The following is a 19382-nucleotide window of genomic DNA, read 5'->3' as shown; positions in this document are numbered from 1 at the left end:
AACATGCGTATAACACCCAGTGCTCATACAAGTGCCCTCCTTATTCTTTATGATCTTAACCACTAAGATCTACAGAAATAAACACACAAAGTACAATCTGATACACATAAGTTAGAAAATATAAATGCCTAAACATAAACATATGAAAACATAAGATCCATCAACAGAATGCATGTTCAGAAACAGAAATAAACACTAACATACTAGAGATAGACATTGTTATCTGCACACTCAAACACACTCTCTGGACACAGGTCAGATCAAAGTACAGGTTGGTCATCCTCGAAGGATACTCATAGACAAAGATAAAGCATCTTAAATATAAACACCAGGGTTTTTAAAATTTACTTTATACCTTACAAAGAATTTTACAAAGTAAAAAATTAAAAAAAATCTTTTTTTTTTTTACTTCACAAAGATTTTATTTAAATATCAAACTCTTCTGAGACAGTGAAAAAGTCCTTTATGAATCATTAAACATTTGACTAGTACAGAGGAGAATAAAACATAATATGTTGAAAGTTTGATAATCATTAAAAAATCAAGAGAACCCATTTCAAACAAGCTAATGAAAGTCAGTGATCAGGAAAGATTCAGTTGAAAATAAAATCCAGGTGAAAAGGGAGCAAATGATTTTCACATTTATTCAAGAAAATGTAAGATCACTTCAACAAAGACCCCAGTCCTTTTGCTATTATGTCTAAATCCCAGACTCTGGTGCCTTCTGGCAGAAATAAGAAAATAGAGGGAAACACAGAATATAGAATAGGCAGGATAAATAGAAAACACTAAATTTATACCCAACCATATCAGTTAGGTACATTAAATACAAACAGAATAAACATTATAATTGAACACAATGATTGTCATATTGAGTAAAAATGCCAATATATGGTTATTTCAAAACACCTCTTAAATATGAACAGAAAGGTTGAGTCATGCTCTGTCTTTCATCAGTAGGCACATAATGCCTGATTAGTTCATATTCTTTCTCACTCACTTGCTCTATGTAGCAATTCCAATGCCTAGATGCTTTATTTATTTATTTATTTTTGCCTAGATGCTTTAAATAGCAGAAATAAGAGTAAATGTGACTTAATCCTACCAGCTTATCCTGTACAGAAATGCGTGTTTTTAGGTAAAACTCCTTGTGGAGATAATCCAGGTAAAGCAGAAGGTCATTGTTGGGCCAGATCATGGAAAACCAGGCTAAGCTGTGTAGACTTTATCCTGGAATCCAGGAGTCATGAATACAGATGCATTCAAGGTGATAAAATTAGAACATAATCCAAGTCCTCATTTGCTTTGTTAACAAAATGATCTCAGAACAAAAATAGCAAACTACCATTGAAGATACAATTATTGAAGAATGATAAAGAATTTTTTTCTCTTTTCCACTTTTTCATAACTGTACTCAGCTACATTTTCAGAACATATACCATTATATGCTATAGTACTGTACTCTCTCCTTTATATTCTTCATTTAAAGCTCTACATGTAAATACTTAATGTTTTTTATTTTATGTCAATGTCTTCTCCAATCATTTCAGTTGTCTGAAGCTCTTTCCCTAGTAGATTCCTAAGGAGGCTCATGGGACAGATATTCCCAGAGTTGCATGATAATGATATTTTGTCTGTAGTCTTTATGCCTGAAAGTTACTTTGGCTGGATATAAAAATCCTTGGCTTACATTTTCTTTATTTTATTTTTGTTTAATTTTTTATTTTTTTTAAAGATTTTATTTATTTATTTGACAGAGAGACACAGCGAGAGAGGGAACACAAGCAGGGGGAGTGGGAGAGGGAGAAGCAGGCTTCCCGCAGAGTGGGGAGCCCGATGCGGGGCTCCATCCCAGGACCCCGGGATCATGACCTGGGCCGAAGGCAGACACTTAATGGCTGAGCCACCCAGGCGCCCCACATTTTCTTTATTTTAAATATGTTTCTTGGTTTTGACACAGGATGTTGCTGTCGAAATCCGCTTAAAATCCAGTTTTCTTTCCCTTGTGAGTGACTTGCTCTTTTAGCCTGGAAATCCAATTGTGGGGCTTTTTTCCCCTTCATTTTTAAAGTTTAGTAATAATATCAGAATACATCATGTGTTGATTATTCTGGATTGATTTTTTTCCCAATGTATGTCATGTGTCTTTCATTATTTTGTGAATATTTTCTCTTTTTATTTTTTAATTAAATTTTTCTTTTTTAATTTAAATTTTACTTAGTTAACATAAAGTGCAATATTGGTTTCTGGAATAGAATTCAGTGATTCATCACCTACACTCAACACCCAGTGCTCATCACAAGAAGTGCCCTCTTTAATCCCCATAACCCATTTAGACCATCCCCCACTCACCTCCCTCCATCAACCCTCAGTTTGTTCCCTATCATTAAGAGTATCTTATGGTTTCTTTTCCTCTCTCCTTTTTACCCCCTTCCCATATGTTCATCTGTTTTCTTTCATAAATTCCACATATAAGTGAGATCATATGGTATTTGTCTTTCTCTGGCTGACTTATTTCACTTAGCATAATACACTCTAGCTCCATCCATGTTGTTGCAAATGGCAAGATTTCATTATTTTTGATGAATGAGTAATATTCCATTGTGTGTGTATATATATATATATATACACACCACATCTTTATCCATTCATCAGTGGATGGACATTTGGACTCTCTCCATAGTTTGGCTGTTGTCAATAATGCTGCTATAAACATCAGGGTGCATGTACTCCTTTGATTCTGTATTTTTGTGTCCTTTGCATAAATACCTAGTAGTGCAATTGCTGTATCATAGGGTAGTTCTATTTTTAACTTTTTGATGAACCTCCATACTGTTCTCCAGAGTGGCTGCACCAGTTTGCATTCCACCAACAGTGCAAGAGAGTTCCCCTTTCTCCACATCCTCTCCAACACCTGTTGTTTCTTGTGTTGTTAATTCTAGCCATTCTGACAGGTGTGAGATGGTAGCTCATTGTGGTTTTGATTTGTATTTCCCTCGTGATGAGTGATGTTGAGCATCTTTTCATGTGTCTGTTAGCCACCTGGATGTCTTCTTTGGCAAAGTGTCTATTCATGTCCCGTGCCCATTTCTTAACTGGATTATTTGTTTTTTTGGATATTGAGTTTGATAAGTTCTTTATAGATTTTGGATAATAATCCTGTATCAGATATGTTGTTTGCAAATATCTTCTTCCATTCTATAGCCTACCTTTTAGTTTTGTTGATTGTTTCCTTCACAAGTAGAAGCTTTTTATTTTGATGTTCATTTTTGCTTTTGTTTCCCTTGCCTCTGGAAACGTGTCTAGTAAGAAGTTGCTACAGCTGAGGTCAGAGAGGTTTCTGCCTGTGTTCTCCTCTAAGATTTTGATGGATTCTTGTCTCGCATTTAGGTCTTTCATCCATCTTGAAGTTACTTTTGTGTATGATGTAAGAAAGTCTTCCAGTTTCATTCTTCTGCATGTTGCTGTCCAGTTTTCCCAGCACCGTTTGTTGAAGAGACTGTCTTTTTTCCATTGGATATTCTTTCCTGCTTTGTTGAAGATTAGTTGACCATATAGTCCAGGTCCAATTCTGGGTTTTCTATTCTGTTCCATTGAACAATGTGTCTGTTTTTCTGCCAGTACTATACTGTCATGATGACTACAGCTGTGTAATATAGCTTGAAATCCAGAATCATGCTGCCTCCAGTTTTTTCTTTTTTGGGATTGCTTTGGCTATTTGGGGTCTTTTGTGGTTCTATACAAATTTTAGGATTGATTGTTCTAGCTCTGTAGAAAATTATGGTATTTTGATAGGGATTGCATTAAATGTATAGATTACTTTGGGTAATACAGACATTTTAACAATGTTTGTTCTTCCAATCCATGAGCATGGAATGCTTTTCCATTTCTTTGTGTCCTCTTTAATTTCTTTCATAAGTGTTCTATAGTTTTCAGAGTACATATTTTTACCTCTTTAGTTAGGTTTATTCCTAGGAATCTTATTGTTTTTGGTGCAATTGCAAATGGGATAGATTCTTGATTTCTTTTTCTGCTGCTTCATTATTGGTGTATAGAAAGTCAACAGATTTCTGCACATTGATTTTATAACCTGCAACTTTGCTGAATTCGTGTATTAGTTCTAGCAATTCTTTGGTAGAGTCTTTAAGGTTTTCTACATAGAGTATCATGTCGTCTGCCAATAGTGAAAGTTTGACATCTTCCTTGCTGATTTGGATGCCTTTTGTTTCTTTTCTTTCTGATTGCTGAGGCTAAGACTTTCAGTACTATGTTAAATAGCAATGGTGAGAGTAGACATCCTTGTTTTGTTCCTGACCATAGAGGAAAAGCCCTCAGTTTTTCCCCATTGAGGATGGTATTAGCTGTGGGTCTTTCATATATGGCTTTTATGATGTTGAGGTATGTTTCTTCTATACCTACTGTGTTGAGAGTTCTTATCAAGAATGGATGCTGTATTTTGTCAAATGTTTTTTCTGCATTTATTGGCAAGATCGTATGGTTCTTATCTTTTATTAATGTGGTGTATCACATCAATTGATTTGTGAATATTGAACCAATCCTGCAGCCCAGGAATAAATCCCACCTGATTGTGGTGAATAATTCTTTTAATGTACTGTTGAATTAGATTTGCTAGTATTTTATTGAGAATTTTTGCATCCATCTGCATCAGGGATATTGGCCTGTAATTCTCCTTTTTAGTGGGGTCTTTGTCTGGTTTTGGAATCCAGGTAATGCTGGCCTCGTAGAATGAGTTTGGAAGTTTTCCTACAATTTCTATTTTTTTTTTTGAACAGTTTGAGAAGAATAGGTATTAACTCTTCTTTAAATGTTTTAGAGTTCCCCTGGGAAGCCATCTAGCCCAGGACTTCGTTTGTTGGAGATTTTTGATTATCGATTCAATTTCTTTGCTGGTTAAGGGTCTGTTCAAATTTTCTGTTTCTTCCTGTTTCAGTTTGGTAGTTTGTAAGTTTCTAGGAATTTGCCTGTTTCTTCCAGATTGCCCAGTTTGTTGCATATAATTTTTCATAGTATTCTCTTGTAATCGTTTGTATTTCTGTGGTATTGGTTATGCTCTCTCTTCTTTCATTTGTGATTTTATCTATTTGGGTCCTTTCTGTTTTGGTAAATTTGGCTAGGGGCTTATCAAGTTTAATAATTCTTTTGAAGAACCAGCTCTTAGTTTCATTGATCTGTTCTACTGGGTTTTTTGTTTGTTTGTTTCTATATCATTTATTTCTGCTCTAATCTTTATTATTTCCCTCTTCTGCTGGCTTTAGACTTCATTTGCTGTTCCTTTTCTAGCTCCATTAGGTGTAAGGTTAGGTTGTGTATTTGAGACTTTTCTTGCTTCTTGAGATAAGCCTGTATTGCAATATACTTCCCTTTTGGGCCTGCGTTTGCTGCATCCCAAAAGTCTTGGACTGTCATGTTTTCATTTGCTTCCATGTATTTTTTTAATTTCTTCTTTAATTTCGTGGTTAACCCACTCATTCTTTAGTAGTATTTTTTTTTTTTTTTAAAGATTTTATTTATTTATTTGACAGAGAGAGACACAGCGAGAGAGGGAACACAAGCAGGGGGAGTGAGAGAGGGAGAAGCGGGCTTCCCGCGGAGCAGGGAGCCCGATGCGGGGCTCGATCCCAGGACTCCGGGAGCATGACCTGAGCCGAAGGCAGACGCTTAACGACTGAGCCACCCAGGCGCCCTCTTTAGTAGTATTTTCTTTAACCTCCATGTATTTGAGGTCTCTCCAAATTTTTTCTTGTGGCTTTATAGTGTTGTGGTCTGAAAATACGCATGGTATGATCTTGATCTTTTTGTACTTGTTGAAGGCTGATTTGTGAACCAGTATGTGATCTGTTCTGGAGATTGTTCCATGTGCACCCAAAAAGAATGTATACTCTGCTGCTTTAGGATGAAATGCTCTGAATATATCTGTTAAGTCCATCTGGTCCAGTGTGTCATTCAAAGCCATTGTTTCCTTGTTGATTTTCTGCTTAGATGATCTGTCCATTGCTGTAAGTGGGCTGTTAAAGTCCCCTGCTATTATTGTATTATTATCAGTGAGTTTTCTTTATGTTTATTATTAATTGATTTATATATTTGGGTGCTCCCAAGTTGGGAGCATAAATATTTACAATTGTTAGATCTTCTTGATGGATAGACCTCTTAATTATGATATAATGCCCGTCTTTATCTCTTGTTACACTCTGTTTTAAAATCTAGTTTGTCTGATATAAGTTGGCTATTCCAGCTTTCTTTTGATATCCATTAGCATGATAGATGGTTCTTCTTCCCCTCACTTTCAATCTGCAGGTGTCTTGAGGTCTAAAATGAATCTCTTGTAGACAGCATATTGATGGATCTTTTTTTATCCATTCTGATACCCTCTGTCTTTTGATTGGAGCATTTAGTCCATTTACATTAAGAGTGATTATTGAAAGATATGAATTTAGTGTCATTGTGTTACCTGTAGTGTTGGTGTTTCTGGTGATGTTCTCTGGTCCTTTCTAGTCTTTGTTGCTTTTGTTCTTTTTCCCCACTCACAGAGTCCCCCTTAATATTTCTACAGGGCTGGTTTAGTGATTATGAACTCCTTTAGTTTTTGTTTGTCTGGGAAACTCTTTCTCTCTCCTATTCTGAATGACAGCCTGGATGGATAAAGTATTCTTGGCTGCATATTTTTCCCATTCAGCACATTGAATATATCCTGCCACCCTCTTCTGGCCTGCCAGGTTGCTGTGGATAGATCTGCTGTGAACCTGTCTTACCTTGTAGGTTAAGGACTTTTTTCTCCCTTGCTGCTTTCAGGATTCTTTAGTTACCTCTGTATTTTGTGAATTTGACAATGATATGCCTTGGCAATGGCCAGCTTTTGTTGAATTTAATGGGGGTTCTCTGTGATTCTTGGATTTTGATGCCTGTATCCTTCCCCAGATTAGGGAAGTTTTCAACTATAATTTGCTCAAATAAACCTTCTGCCCCTTTTCCTCTATTTTCATCTTCTGGGACTCATATGATACGAATGTTTTTCCATTTTAATAAATCGCTGAGTTCCCTAAGTCTATCTTCATGATCCATTACCTTTGTTTTCATCTTCTTTTTAGCTTCTTTATTTTCCATAATTTATCTTCTGTATCACTGATTTGTTCCTCTGCTTTGTCCATCCTCATTTTTATGGCATCCATTGGGTTTGCATCTCAGTTATAGCCTTTTTAATTTTGGCCTAACTAGATTTTAGTTCTTTTATCTCTATAGTAAGGGATTCTGTAGTGTCATCTATGCTTTTTTTCAAGCCCAGTTAGTATCCTTATAATTGTTTTAAATTCTTTTAAATTTGTTCTTTTACTATTGGGGTAAAAGATGGCTACCAGTGATTTTTTGCCTACTAGTATTCTCACGCCTGTGTAGTTTCTTCCCACCACACGTGAATAGGGCTGATCTGTGCAAACAATAGACTATTGAAGAAATAACAGTGTATGACTTCTGAGGCTACATCAAAAAGACATTAAAGCTTCTTTCTTGTTCTCTCATAAGAACATTTACTCTTGGGAAGACAAATTGTCAGGCCATGAAGATATAGGTAATATATTTTCCATCTGTTTTGTGAGCATGACTTTTCTGGCATGCTTTCATTGAGGGCTCCTTACTTGGTCTTTTTTTTTCCCCTCTTAAAACTTTTTATGAAATTTAACCCATTTATGATTACTTTATAAAATATTTTTTCCTAAACTTTTAAAAAGGCACATAGGATTTAGATTAATTTTTCTAAATGTGTAGTTTGAGAGCTCTTTTTTCTGTCTTCATCATTTGTTCCAAAAGTATGGCAGCTTAGTTTCTGACATTTCCTGGCTTGCTTTTTCTACCCAATTTTTATGTAGAAATTTTCTTTCCTTTGTTTTTACTTCCCTGTTCAGTTTGTATTCTTTTTCCAGATGTTTATACTCAGTGTAAAGTTTTATCTTGGAAGATGACTTTGGCGTGTTAGTTTTGAGAGTTAATGGGTCCCAGACTGCTCTAGCTCCTTCAGAATTTATTGTAAATCCTTTGTATTCATTACTATGAGAGTGGGAAAACCTATTCTGGCTTCACTTTCTGAATTGGCCCACCAACCTTTTGAGTGAATACTCTCTTTTGTTACTTTGAAGTTATTTGGTTTATCAGATGCTTCAATGTTTTCCTCTGATTTGTCCTCCACAGATGGTGTTACCATCTCATGTACCTACTGGGGATTTACAAATGTCTCCTGATATTTTGGAGTTCATGGGAATATCTTGTCACTTAATTTTCTTGCAGATGTTTCCCATGGATTTTTTAATACTGCTATTCTAGGTAATTAAAAAAGTTATTTCAGTATAATTTACTTCAATCCTAAATTCTACAGCACAGTGAGTTTTTAAAAAGTGAACCCCTGGGTAAACAGCATCCAGGTCAGAGACATGAGATTACCAGGACCCCAGAAATGCCTCTGGTGCCTCTTTTCAGTCACTACACAACCTACATTCTAATATCTAACAACATATAGACTAGTTTTATGTGTTTTTGAACATTTCATAAATGGAACCATATGGTATTTATCCTTTTGTATTTAGTTTCTTTTGCTGATCATTATGTTTGTGACATGCATGTGCTTCATTTTTATTATTATATGCTGGGAATCAGCAAACTACAGTCCACAGACAAATTCTAGACTTTTAAATTTTAAATAAAGTTTTATTGGAACATGAATAGACCCATTTGTTTATATATTATATATGGCTGTTCTCAAGTTACAATAGCAGAGATGAGCAGTTGTAACAAAGAGCACATAATTTGCAAAGCTGAACATATATACTATTTGGCCCTTGAAAGAATAGTTTGCCAACCTTTGCTTTATAGTATTCCAATAAGAATAGCAAAATTTATCAGTTAATTCTTTTTATTTGGGGCTAATACTAATAGTACTGCTATCATTATTATATATGTTCTTTGATGAACATATATATGTATTCCTGTTGGATATATACCTAAAATGGAGTTGCTGGGTCATAAGGAAGGAATGTAGAATATACTGCCGAAGAGTTTTTTCAAAGTGTTCCAGTATCAGTGGTTGAGAGTTCTAGTTTTCTATGTCCTTGCTAACACACTGTATTTTCTGGGTTTTATTTCCCCATTATAGGTATTCCAGAGAGTATGAATTGATAATGCATTATGGTTTTGCTTTGCATATTCTGAAACTGTGTTGTTGGATGCATACAGATTTAAATTGTGGGGTTGTTGTGTTTTTTTTCTGATTAATTGACCTGTTTGTCATTGTGAAATGTCTTTACCTCTAGGAAAGCTTCTTGCCTTCAAATATAGTTTGTCTGATATTATTATAGGCATATCAACTTTCTTTTGGTTGATGTTGATCGGTACTTTTCATTCTTTAAACCCTTCTGTGTCCTTATATTTAAGATGTGTGTCTTATGTAGTTGGGTTTTGTATTATTCAGTATTTACCTTTATTTAGTGTAATCATTTAATTACTGATATTGTTGGGTTTATACCATCTTCTATTTTTTATCTGATAGATCTATTCATGTTTGTTTTTTAAATCTCCTGCATATCTCCTTTAACAAGATATTTTTATTCCCTCTCCTCCCTCTTTTAACTCATAGGGTATGTATTTGCTTATTATTCTTTTAATGTTGCCCTATAAAATATATGTATCCTCTATTACAATTTAATACAATTTTTTTCTTTACCAGTTTTTTGATAATGCTAGAATTTTAGAACACTTATACTCCTTTTAAACGCCTTTCTTTTTTAAAGTTATTGTCATACATTTTAATTCTGTATGTATTTTGGATTCCACAATGCATTGATACTATTATTTTGTATAATAATATTTATTTATATTTGCCTACATATTTTGTATAGTAATATTTATATTTGCCTACATATTCATCTTTTTTGGTGCTTTTTAGTTTTGAATTCTCTTTTCATTTTGGATCATTTCCCATTTGCCTGAAGAATTCCCCTTAGTGTTTTTTTGTACAGTCTGCTTTTGGAAATTTTTCTCATTTTTATTTACTTATTTTTATTACTTATGTGTTTATTTATGTATCCACTAAATCTGTGAAGACTTTTTCCTCACTGGATATAGATGTATATGTTGACAGATGTTTTTCTTCCTGTACTTTAAAAATATCATTTTGTTATCTTATGACTTCCATTATTTCCTTGATAAGCCTGTTGTCAGTCTTTTTTTTTTTTTTAAGATTTTATTTATTTATTTGAGAGAGAGAGAGAGAGAGAGCACATGAGAGGGGGGGAGGGTCAGAGGGAGAAGCAGACCCCCCGCTGAGCAGGGAGCCCGATGCGGGACTCGATCCTGGGACTCCAGGATCATGACCTGAGCCGAAGGCAGTCGCTCAACCAACTGAGCCACCCAGGCGCCCAAGCCTGTTGTCAGTCTTAACCCTTTCTGCTTGTATGTCTTTTATCTCTGGCTTCTTTTAGTATTTTCTCTTGTCCTTAGTTTTGAAAGATTTGGTTTTATTTATTATTATTAACCCTGCCCAGAGTTTCTTGAATCTGTGAATTCATTACTTAAATTAGTTTGGGGAATTCCAGCCCTTTATTTCTTCAAATATGCTATATGACCTTACCTTTATTCCTTACTTCTTGGGTGTCCAATTACATCTATTAGACCTTTTGATTATCTCCCACAGTTTCTTGCACTTCTTTCTTTATTTATCATTCTACTTTCTCTTTTATTAGCATTTCCTATGAACCTATATTCTACTTCACTGATCTTGTCTTCTACTGTTTCCAAATACTGTTAAACCCATCTATTAAGTTCTTTATTTCTATTTATGTTTAGATATAAAATGTCTCTTTGATTAATTCTTATAAATGCCAATGTTTCTGGAAAATCTTAACCTTTATGTGTATTTTGTCCAACTTTTCATCTGTTTTCTTGAACATATTGATCATAGTTAGTATAAAGTGCTTTTCTCCTAATTCTGACACCTGGGTTGCACTTGTGATCTGCTTCCTTTGTCTTTTTTACTCTTGTGTACTGTCCTGACTATACTGCCTTGACTCTACTACTTATTTCATAATTAAATTCTAGACATTATTTCTAAAAGAGCTTTAGATCTTTCCAGATGATGAGAGGGTTCCCTCTTTCCTCTATTAGGCAAGTAGCATCAAATCTTTCGCCTTTTAACCTTGATTCAAAAGAGACCAAACTAATTTGAGGCTATATTGATGTTTTGGTAAATCTCAGTTTATCCTTAATCAGACTTTCATTAAATCTCACTTCAGCTGTCTTTTTTTGGTAATTAGCCTCCAGTGCTTTCAAGCCAGAGTTTTTTGGGTCTTTGTCTTCTCAGTACCAAGAAACTGAGGCAATTTCTCTCCTACTTCTCAGAGTTTAAGTTTAGTTCCTTACATTTCCATACCAGGAACCTTCAGAAAATATTCATATATTTGAGTCCCCCTCTCATCTCTGTTTTTATGACATCAGCTCTGCATAATCATCAAAATGTCTGCTGGTTTCTCTGTCTGCCAGCACCAGCTCTACAACCAGTTCTAGCTGCTCCCAGAAATCAGGTACCCTCAGGTAAATGTGATTGCAACCGGTCAAGTATCAATTCACTACATTTCAAGGCTTTCAGCTGTCACCTGCTTTGTTACCAAAGTCTTTTTTTCCTGACAGATGTTTGTCTTTTAATTACCATCTAATTATATGGCATGGATCTTTTGCTTTTCAGTCATTTTTTGGATTAATTTGTTGCCCCCCAACCTGGCATAGCTTCAGAATTTGGTAAATATTGTGACAAGACACTTTTATGTGTTTGAGGCTCTTCTAGCTCTCAGTTTTACTTCTCGAGTGTGGTGTGATTCACAAAAAATTCTGCTGGGTACTCCCTCCCCAGAAATAGCCTTTGCCTGAGCCAAGACCAGATATTTTAGCCTAGCTAGTCCCAGATAGTCAAGTCTTTCCAGTTTAAAAACAGTTACAGGTCCTTAAGTGTCAATACTATCTCCAGGGTTTTTGCCTCTTGTGTTTTGAGGGCCTCTAGCTCTAGTAGATATTTATCTCTTAAGTACCATGAAACTGTAGGAACATTCAGATACTTTTGGGTTATCTCTATACTCTCTAGTCCCATGCAGCTCCATAAATCAATAAAGGTCATAACTGAGAAACTGGTTGTACATCTTAGGCCTCATAATATTCCAGTTACATTACTCCACTCTTTTACAACCATCAAAAACTTTGTTGGTTTATCTGGGTCGCAGCAATGACCTTTGTTCTAATAGAAGCTCTGGTTCTTAGCCTGTGCTCAGGATATGCAAACGCTTTGAGGAAAAATGGTGGTGCAGATCATCAGTCCACCTTTGAAAGTTTCTCTGCTCTGAAATGTTAGTATCACTGGTGTTCATTTTTTTTTCCCATCTTTCTAATAGCTTAAAATATATAAATTTATATTTATTTCTGGCTTTTCTAGTTTTCAACAGGAGTATTGGTCTGCCATGAATTATTCCATCTAACCCCAAAACAATTTCTGCATGTTTTTATGAGGGGATGTGTGCCTTTAAATATTATTTGTTTTTTATTGCTACCATAACAAATTACCACAAGCTTAGTAGATCAAATTGATTATCTTACATTTCTATAGACCTGGCATGGCTCTCACTGGGCTAAAATCAAGGTGTCAGCAGAGCTGTTTTCTTTCCAGAGTTTCCAGGGAAGGATCAATTCCCTTGCCTTTTTCAGCTCCTGGTGACCATCCACGTTCCTTGGCATGTGGCCACTTTCCTCCATTTGCAAAGGCAGCAGCGTTGCATCTCCTTGACCCTTATTCTTTTTTAAAAAGATTTATTTTTTTGAGACAGAGAGAAAGAGAGAGCAAGTACACATGGGGCAAGGGACAGAAGGAAAGAATCTTCAAGCAGACTCCCCCCTGAGTGAGGACCCCTATGTGGGGCTCGATCTCATGATCCATGAGATCACGACCTGAGCCGAAACCAAGAGTTGAATGCTCAACCAACTGAACCGCCCAGGTGCCCCTTGATCCTAATTCTTAATCACATCTCCCTCTGTCTGACCACAGCCATGAAAGGTTTTTCTGTTTTTAAGAACTCATTTGATTAAATTGGGCCCAGACAGATAATCCAAGGTAATTCTCCCTTGTCAAGATCCTTAACCTTAGTCAAATCTGCAAAATTCCCTACTGCTATGTAAGGTAACATATTCATTGGTTCTGAGAATCAAGGCTTGGACATCTTTGGGCACCCTTATTCTGCCTACCACACGCTGTCACTAACATCTTCCTAGAATCCCCTTCTCTGGCAATTTTAAGATTTTTTCATTGTTATTTCTTTTCAGCACTTTAATATTGTACACTTAGCTGTGATTTTCTCTTATTTTTATCCAGTTTGGCCTTTGTAGTACTTCTCAAAAAGCACATGTTAGACTTGTTCCCTTTGTACCATATGCCTCTTAAGGTCTTTTAATTCCTGGACATTTTCTGATGGGTATGTTTTATATTATGAATATATTCCAATCTGTGACATACATGTTTTTTTTTTAATAAGAGTCCTTTTGTGAATAGAAGTTCGTAATTTAATTTAGCCCAATTTTCCTCTCCTTTTGGTTGGTGTTTTAGTTAGTGCTTTCTTTACATCCATATAGGAAAACTTCAGTTAACCATGATTCTGAAGATATTCCCCCATTAAAAAAATATTTTATCATGTTGCCTTTCACATTAGATCTACAATGCATGTGGATTTGATTTGTATGTATAATGTGAGACTTGGATGAAGGTTTATTTTTTTCCCCTATGTTTATGATCCATCATCTTTTTTTCAAACGGCCATTCTTTTCCTTACTCTGTTTACTCTGATTCTGTTCTTTTCCATTGGGACTGTATGTATGTGAGTCTCTTTCTGGATTTTCTTCTGTTTCTTTGGCTTCTTCATTTTGTACTAAATCATACTTTCTCAATTGCTATAGGTTTATATTAACTCTTGATATCTAATGGCAGAGGTTCTTCAGCTTTGTTCTTGCTTGCAGATTGCTATGGTTATTCTTTGTTCTTTGAATTTTCATCTGCATTCCAAAACCAGCTTGTCTGTTTTAAAAAAACATGCTATGATTTTGACTGAGATTACATTAAATCTGTGCTTTAACTAGGGGAGAACTGACATCTTACCAATATTGAGTCTTACAATCCATGAAAATGGTGTCTTTTAAAATCAATTTAGATATTTAATTTCTCCCAATTATGTCATAATTATCATAGTTGCATTTCTTTCAGTAGATTTATTCCTAGATGTTGGATATTTTAATGCTATTATAAATTGTTTATTTTAAAACTGTATCTTCTATTTGGTTTTAGTATAATGGCTGTAATAGATTTTTGTATAATGACCTTGTATCCAATGACTTTACATTCACAAATTAATGTTAATATATGGTACTTCTTTCGTGTTTGTATGTATAATATAATCTGTAAAGAATGACAGTTTTATTTCTCCCTCTTTAATCTTTATGCCTTTTATTTCTTTTTCTTGCCTTATTGCACTATGTAGGGTTTCCAAAGCGATATGAAATGGATGTGGTGATAGAGGGCATCCTGTTTTGTTTGCCATCCAAAGAAGGAAGCTTTTTATAATTCAACATTAAGTATGATGTGTGCTATACATTTTTTGTAGGTATTCTTTGCCAGATTACAGAAATGCCTTCTATTCTTTTTCCTGATTTTTTTCAATTTTTATTGTAAGTGTATGAATTTTATGACATTAAGATGATTAAATGCTTTTTCTCTTTATTTTAATGTGGTAAATTGCTTATTTGATTATCCAAATGTTAACCCATGCTTGCATGCTTGGAACAAAACTCTTGGTCATTTATATATTTATATATATATATATTTATACACACACACTACACACACACACACACACTCTACTGGTTTTGATTTGCTAATATTTTACCTAGGATTTTTGTATCTAAGTTAATGATAGTGATTGGTCTGTAAATTTCCTTTCTTTTAATGTCTTCCTTAAGTTTTGGCTGGCCTCACAAAAATGATTTGGGAGGGGTGCCTGGGTGGCTCAGTTAGTTAACCATCCCACTCTTGTTTTCGGCTCAAGTCATGCTCTTATGGGTCATGAGATGGAGGAGCCCCGCGTCCGGCTCCCTGCTTGGCGGGGAGTCTACTTGAAGAGTCTCTCCTGCTGCCCCTCCTGCCACTTGCTCGCTCACACTCTCTCTCACTCTCAAATAAATAAGTTTTTTAAAAAAATGATTTGAGCACTGGGTGTTATACTCAACTGATGAATTATTGAACTCTACATCTGAAAATAATGATGTGTACTATATGTTGATTAATTGAATTTAAATTATAAAAAAAAAGATTTGGAAAATATTCCCAATCATTCTCTGGAAGAGTTTGTGTAAGATTATTTATTTCTTAAATGTTTTTAAATAAGCCCATCTTTGTAGGAGAATTTTCGATAAAGATTTAATTTGCTAATTTTATTTCACTGCAGCCCAGATAACATACTTTGTATGATTTCAGTCCTTTTAAATTTATTGAAACTCATTTTATGGTTTAATGTATGGTCTCTGCTGAAAAATTTATCATGTATACTTGAGAAGAATGTATATTCTGCTATTGTCTAGAGTGTGTTCTGTAGATGTTAGATCTAGTTCATTTATAGTGTTGTTCAAGTCTTCCATTTCCTTGTTGATCCATTGTTGGAAGTGAAGTACTGAAATCTCCAACTAATTTATTGTATGAGTTTTTCATTCTCATATTGTGTGAGTCAGGATTCTCCAAGGAAACAGAAGCAAAAGAACGTGTGTATGTATGTGTGTGTATTTATATACATATACACATATATGGAGAGAGAAAAATTTTAAAGAGCTGGCTCATGCAATTCTGGAAGCTTGGTAAGTCCAAAATCTGATGAGGTAGGCTGGATACTCAGGGGAGAGTTGTAGTTCAAATCCAAAAGCAGTCTACTGGCAGAATTCCTTCTTCCTTGGGGGAGGTCAACCTTTGGTCCCTTAAGGCCTTCAACTGACTGGATGAGGCATGCCCACATTATGAAAGTCAGTCTCTTTTACTCAAAGTCCATTCATGTAAATGTTAATCTCATCCATAAAAGCCTTATGGAAATGGCCAGAATAATGTCCAACCAAGTATCTAGGCACCATGGCTGAGCCAAGTTGACATATATAATTAACCATCACATGTACTTTTTCACACTCTGCCTCTAGCAATTTGTCAAAGTTACCATTTAAGTATTCTTTAAGTGGTCTTCCCTTCAGACTTTATTATTCTCTATTACACTTATAATATAAACCAGGTTATAAAATTAGAAAAACCTCAGGGTGCCTCGGTGGCTCAGTTGGTTAAGTCTTGGACTCTTGGTTTCAGCTCATGTCATGATCTCACAGTCATGAGATAGAGCCCCGCATGGAGCTCCACACTCAGGACAGAGTCTGCTTCAGATTCTCTCTTCCTCTCCCTCCCACTCACTCACTCTCTCTCTCAAATAAAGAAAGAAAGAAAGAATTAGAAAAACCTCAATTCAAAGTTAGTCCTTCAACTTCTTTTCCTTTTGTCTTTAAGCAAGCAAGTCTACCTAAATTTTCTCTATGTTATGAATTAAGAAATTAAAGCCATTAAGGCTAACTGATTGTCCAGGGTGATAATGCATATTAGAACTAATGATCAAATTCTATTTGAATTCTTATCTTGCACACAATTCACTATAAATAATGTATTGAATTTGATAGCAATAAAATACACCTTATGGGTATTTTAACTATATATGAGAATTTCATGTGTTTGAGAATGACAGGTGTATATTTTATTTAAACACTATGTAATTAGTGAGATTGCTGCCTTTTAGTTCTGGATATGTTTTAGACTAACCACTTTTGTCCCTAAATTTTTCAGTTTGCAAGCATGAGTAGATACCTTTTATTTCTTTGTCCCAGGGGTAGTCTAAGTAAGATGTCAATCACATGCAAAAGGTATAGTGATCATTGATGAAAGGAATCTTTTTTTAAAAAAAAGATTTATTTATCTGCCAGAGAGAGAGAGAGAGAGGGAGAATACAAGCAGGGGAAGTGGCAGGCAGAGGGAGAAGCAGGCTCCTTGCTAAGGAAGGAGCCCTATGTGGGACTCAATCCCAGGACCCTGAGATCATGACCTGAGCCGAAGGCAGATGCTTAACCATCTGAGCCACCCAGGCGCCCCGATGAAAGGAATCTTAAGAGAACATTTAACTTAGTGCCAGTTTCAGGGAAGGAAATCCCACAGCTTCTTTTAATAATGTTTATTAATGACTTTTGCTGAAAGAAAAATGTTTCTTCGTGGAAATCCTGAGAAAGTTTCTTCTGGACTATATTATTTCGGAACACCCTCATAAAAAAAACAAGTAGATATTAGCTGAAAAATAGATACAGCTGAAAGTTTGAGCCTAATTTTCATATAGGAGAGTAATCTAATGGCTTGGGATGGAGGTTTTAATTTCATTTGCATCGTAGGAGGCAGTATAATGTAAATCAAGTTAGATCTGAGTTTCAATTCCAGCTCTACCACTTAATAATGTATGACTTTGGCCAAGTTATTTAATTTTTTGGATTTCAGTACCTCCTATTTCATAAGGTTATTAAATGCTTAAATGATACCCATGTAAAGAGGACCTAACACAGTCCTAGATACCTTACAGGAACTCAGCAAATATTGGTGTCATCCATTTTTTCTGTATTTACATGTTGGCAAATGGGAATGTTGGTAAGGAATAAGAGGGGAATCATTTTTCCTTGCCCCAGGAATGTATTTCCTGGCACTAATGAGAATGATACATCTCTTCAAATGCTTGTTTTACTGACAGTTAATAGCTTATAATGTGTGATTTTTTTTTTTTTGCCTCTTTGCTTTTATATAATTTGACCTTTAAAAGAAAGACTATAACAGGACTCCTACAAGAGATATGTATATGTATTGAATATATATAAAATGTCACAAAATATAGTCTTAACTGTGTGTTTCTTGGGGCAGAATTCCCTTTCATGAACTTCTTGATCTAGATGTGTATCAATGCTCCGCATGAACAGTTTCAGTAATTGTGGTCTTACTTCCTCTAAAGGCAGTCATTCTGATTTTAGAATGCTCCATTAATTAGAACATTTTTCCCTATTTTGTCCTTTACTCTGTATCCTAATAATTCTGCCCTTGTTCCTTTTTATTACCTGTAGAACTTCATAGAATAAACAACTTTGTTCCTCAGGTATACGGGAACCATATCTTGGTCATTTTTTTATCTCATAGGATAGTAAGTACCCAACTCAAAATAGGGATTTATTTAATAAGGTTCAGATTTTTTAAGGTACTTTTATATATTTTTTCATATGTAAACTTTAAAATTTAGTCAATGCTTTTTATTACTGTTGGTCAAAAATTAATTTTTTCAACTGTATTGACAAAATTAAACAAGGAATATTGATTTATGCTTATGTGTGATATCACTTATATAATCCAGAAGTGAATAGCTTTTTCCAAGGAAAGAATTAAAAATTAGATATTATTTACATCTCTTTCATTCAGTGCTTCTTGTAGCATAATCTTTCTGAAGTTGAAAAAATATTAGATTTTTTAAAATTTCTTACACTTTAGGGGCACCTGGGTGGCTCAGTCGGTTAAGCGGCTGCCTTCGGCTCGGGTCATGATCCCAGGGTCCTGGGATCAAGCCCCATGTCAGGCTCCCTGCTCGATGGAGAGTCTGCTTCTCCCTCTCCCTCTGCCTGCCTCTCTGCCTACTTGTGCTCTCTCTCTCTCTCTCTGTCAAATAAATAAATAAAATCTTTAAAAAAAAAAAATTTCTTACACTTTATTTTGTAGTGTCTTTTGCACTCATTACAGACAATTACATTTTCTGTAATGTTAATGCTCCACTTCACTGACTCATCAGACTGGACAAAAATAACCAACATCCAGCTATATGATATTTAACAAGATCTAAAACCTAATAATAAGGAAAGATGGAAAATAGAAGGATAAATGCCATCCAAATACTAACTAAGAAAGCTATTGTAGTTACAGTAACAGTAAATCAAAAAAAGTTAAGGGAAAAAAAGCATTAATAGAAATAAATGGAGTTACTTCATAATTTAAAGGGTTCAGTTTCACCTAGAAGCTATAACAATTCTAAATATATATTCACATTTTCTGTGATTTTTAGACTTGCTCTATATTTTATTGCTTCCATTTTTTTAACTGAATGCTCTCTTCCCAATTTCATGCCATCCGCAAATTTTTTTAGAAACATTTTTCTTCATAATCTTTGTTCAGCAGGTTTCTCACATAAAGTAAATGACTCCCTTATTAA

The 19382-nt window shown here is 34.9% G+C and overlaps 1 protein-coding gene across 9 annotated transcripts in view; it reads left to right on the top strand.

Annotated features, from left to right (window-relative positions):
* Positions 1–19382, top strand: part of SPATA6 (spermatogenesis associated 6) — a 140005-nt gene that overhangs the window by 106650 nt on the left and 13973 nt on the right. For 2 of the 9 annotated variants that reach the window (XM_081818416.1, XM_081818418.1), the window contains exon 12: positions 14565–14803. The exons of the other annotated variants lie outside the window; for them this stretch is intronic. In XM_081818416.1, coding sequence (XP_081674542.1) covers positions 14565–14597 — 33 coding nt within the window. In that variant the 3' untranslated portion in view covers positions 14598–14803. Of the gene's footprint in view, positions 1–14564; positions 14804–19382 lie in introns of those variants that run through there. 9 annotated transcript variants of the gene reach the window in all.

The sequence above is a fragment of the Leptonychotes weddellii genome, chromosome 4 (assembly GCF_054177405.1).
Source record: "Leptonychotes weddellii isolate Sample4059 chromosome 4, ASM5417740v2, whole genome shotgun sequence".
NCBI lineage: Eukaryota > Metazoa > Chordata > Mammalia > Carnivora > Phocidae > Leptonychotes > Leptonychotes weddellii.
Note: the sequence above shows the minus strand (reverse complement) of the source record. Positions and strands in the feature narration are given on the sequence as shown.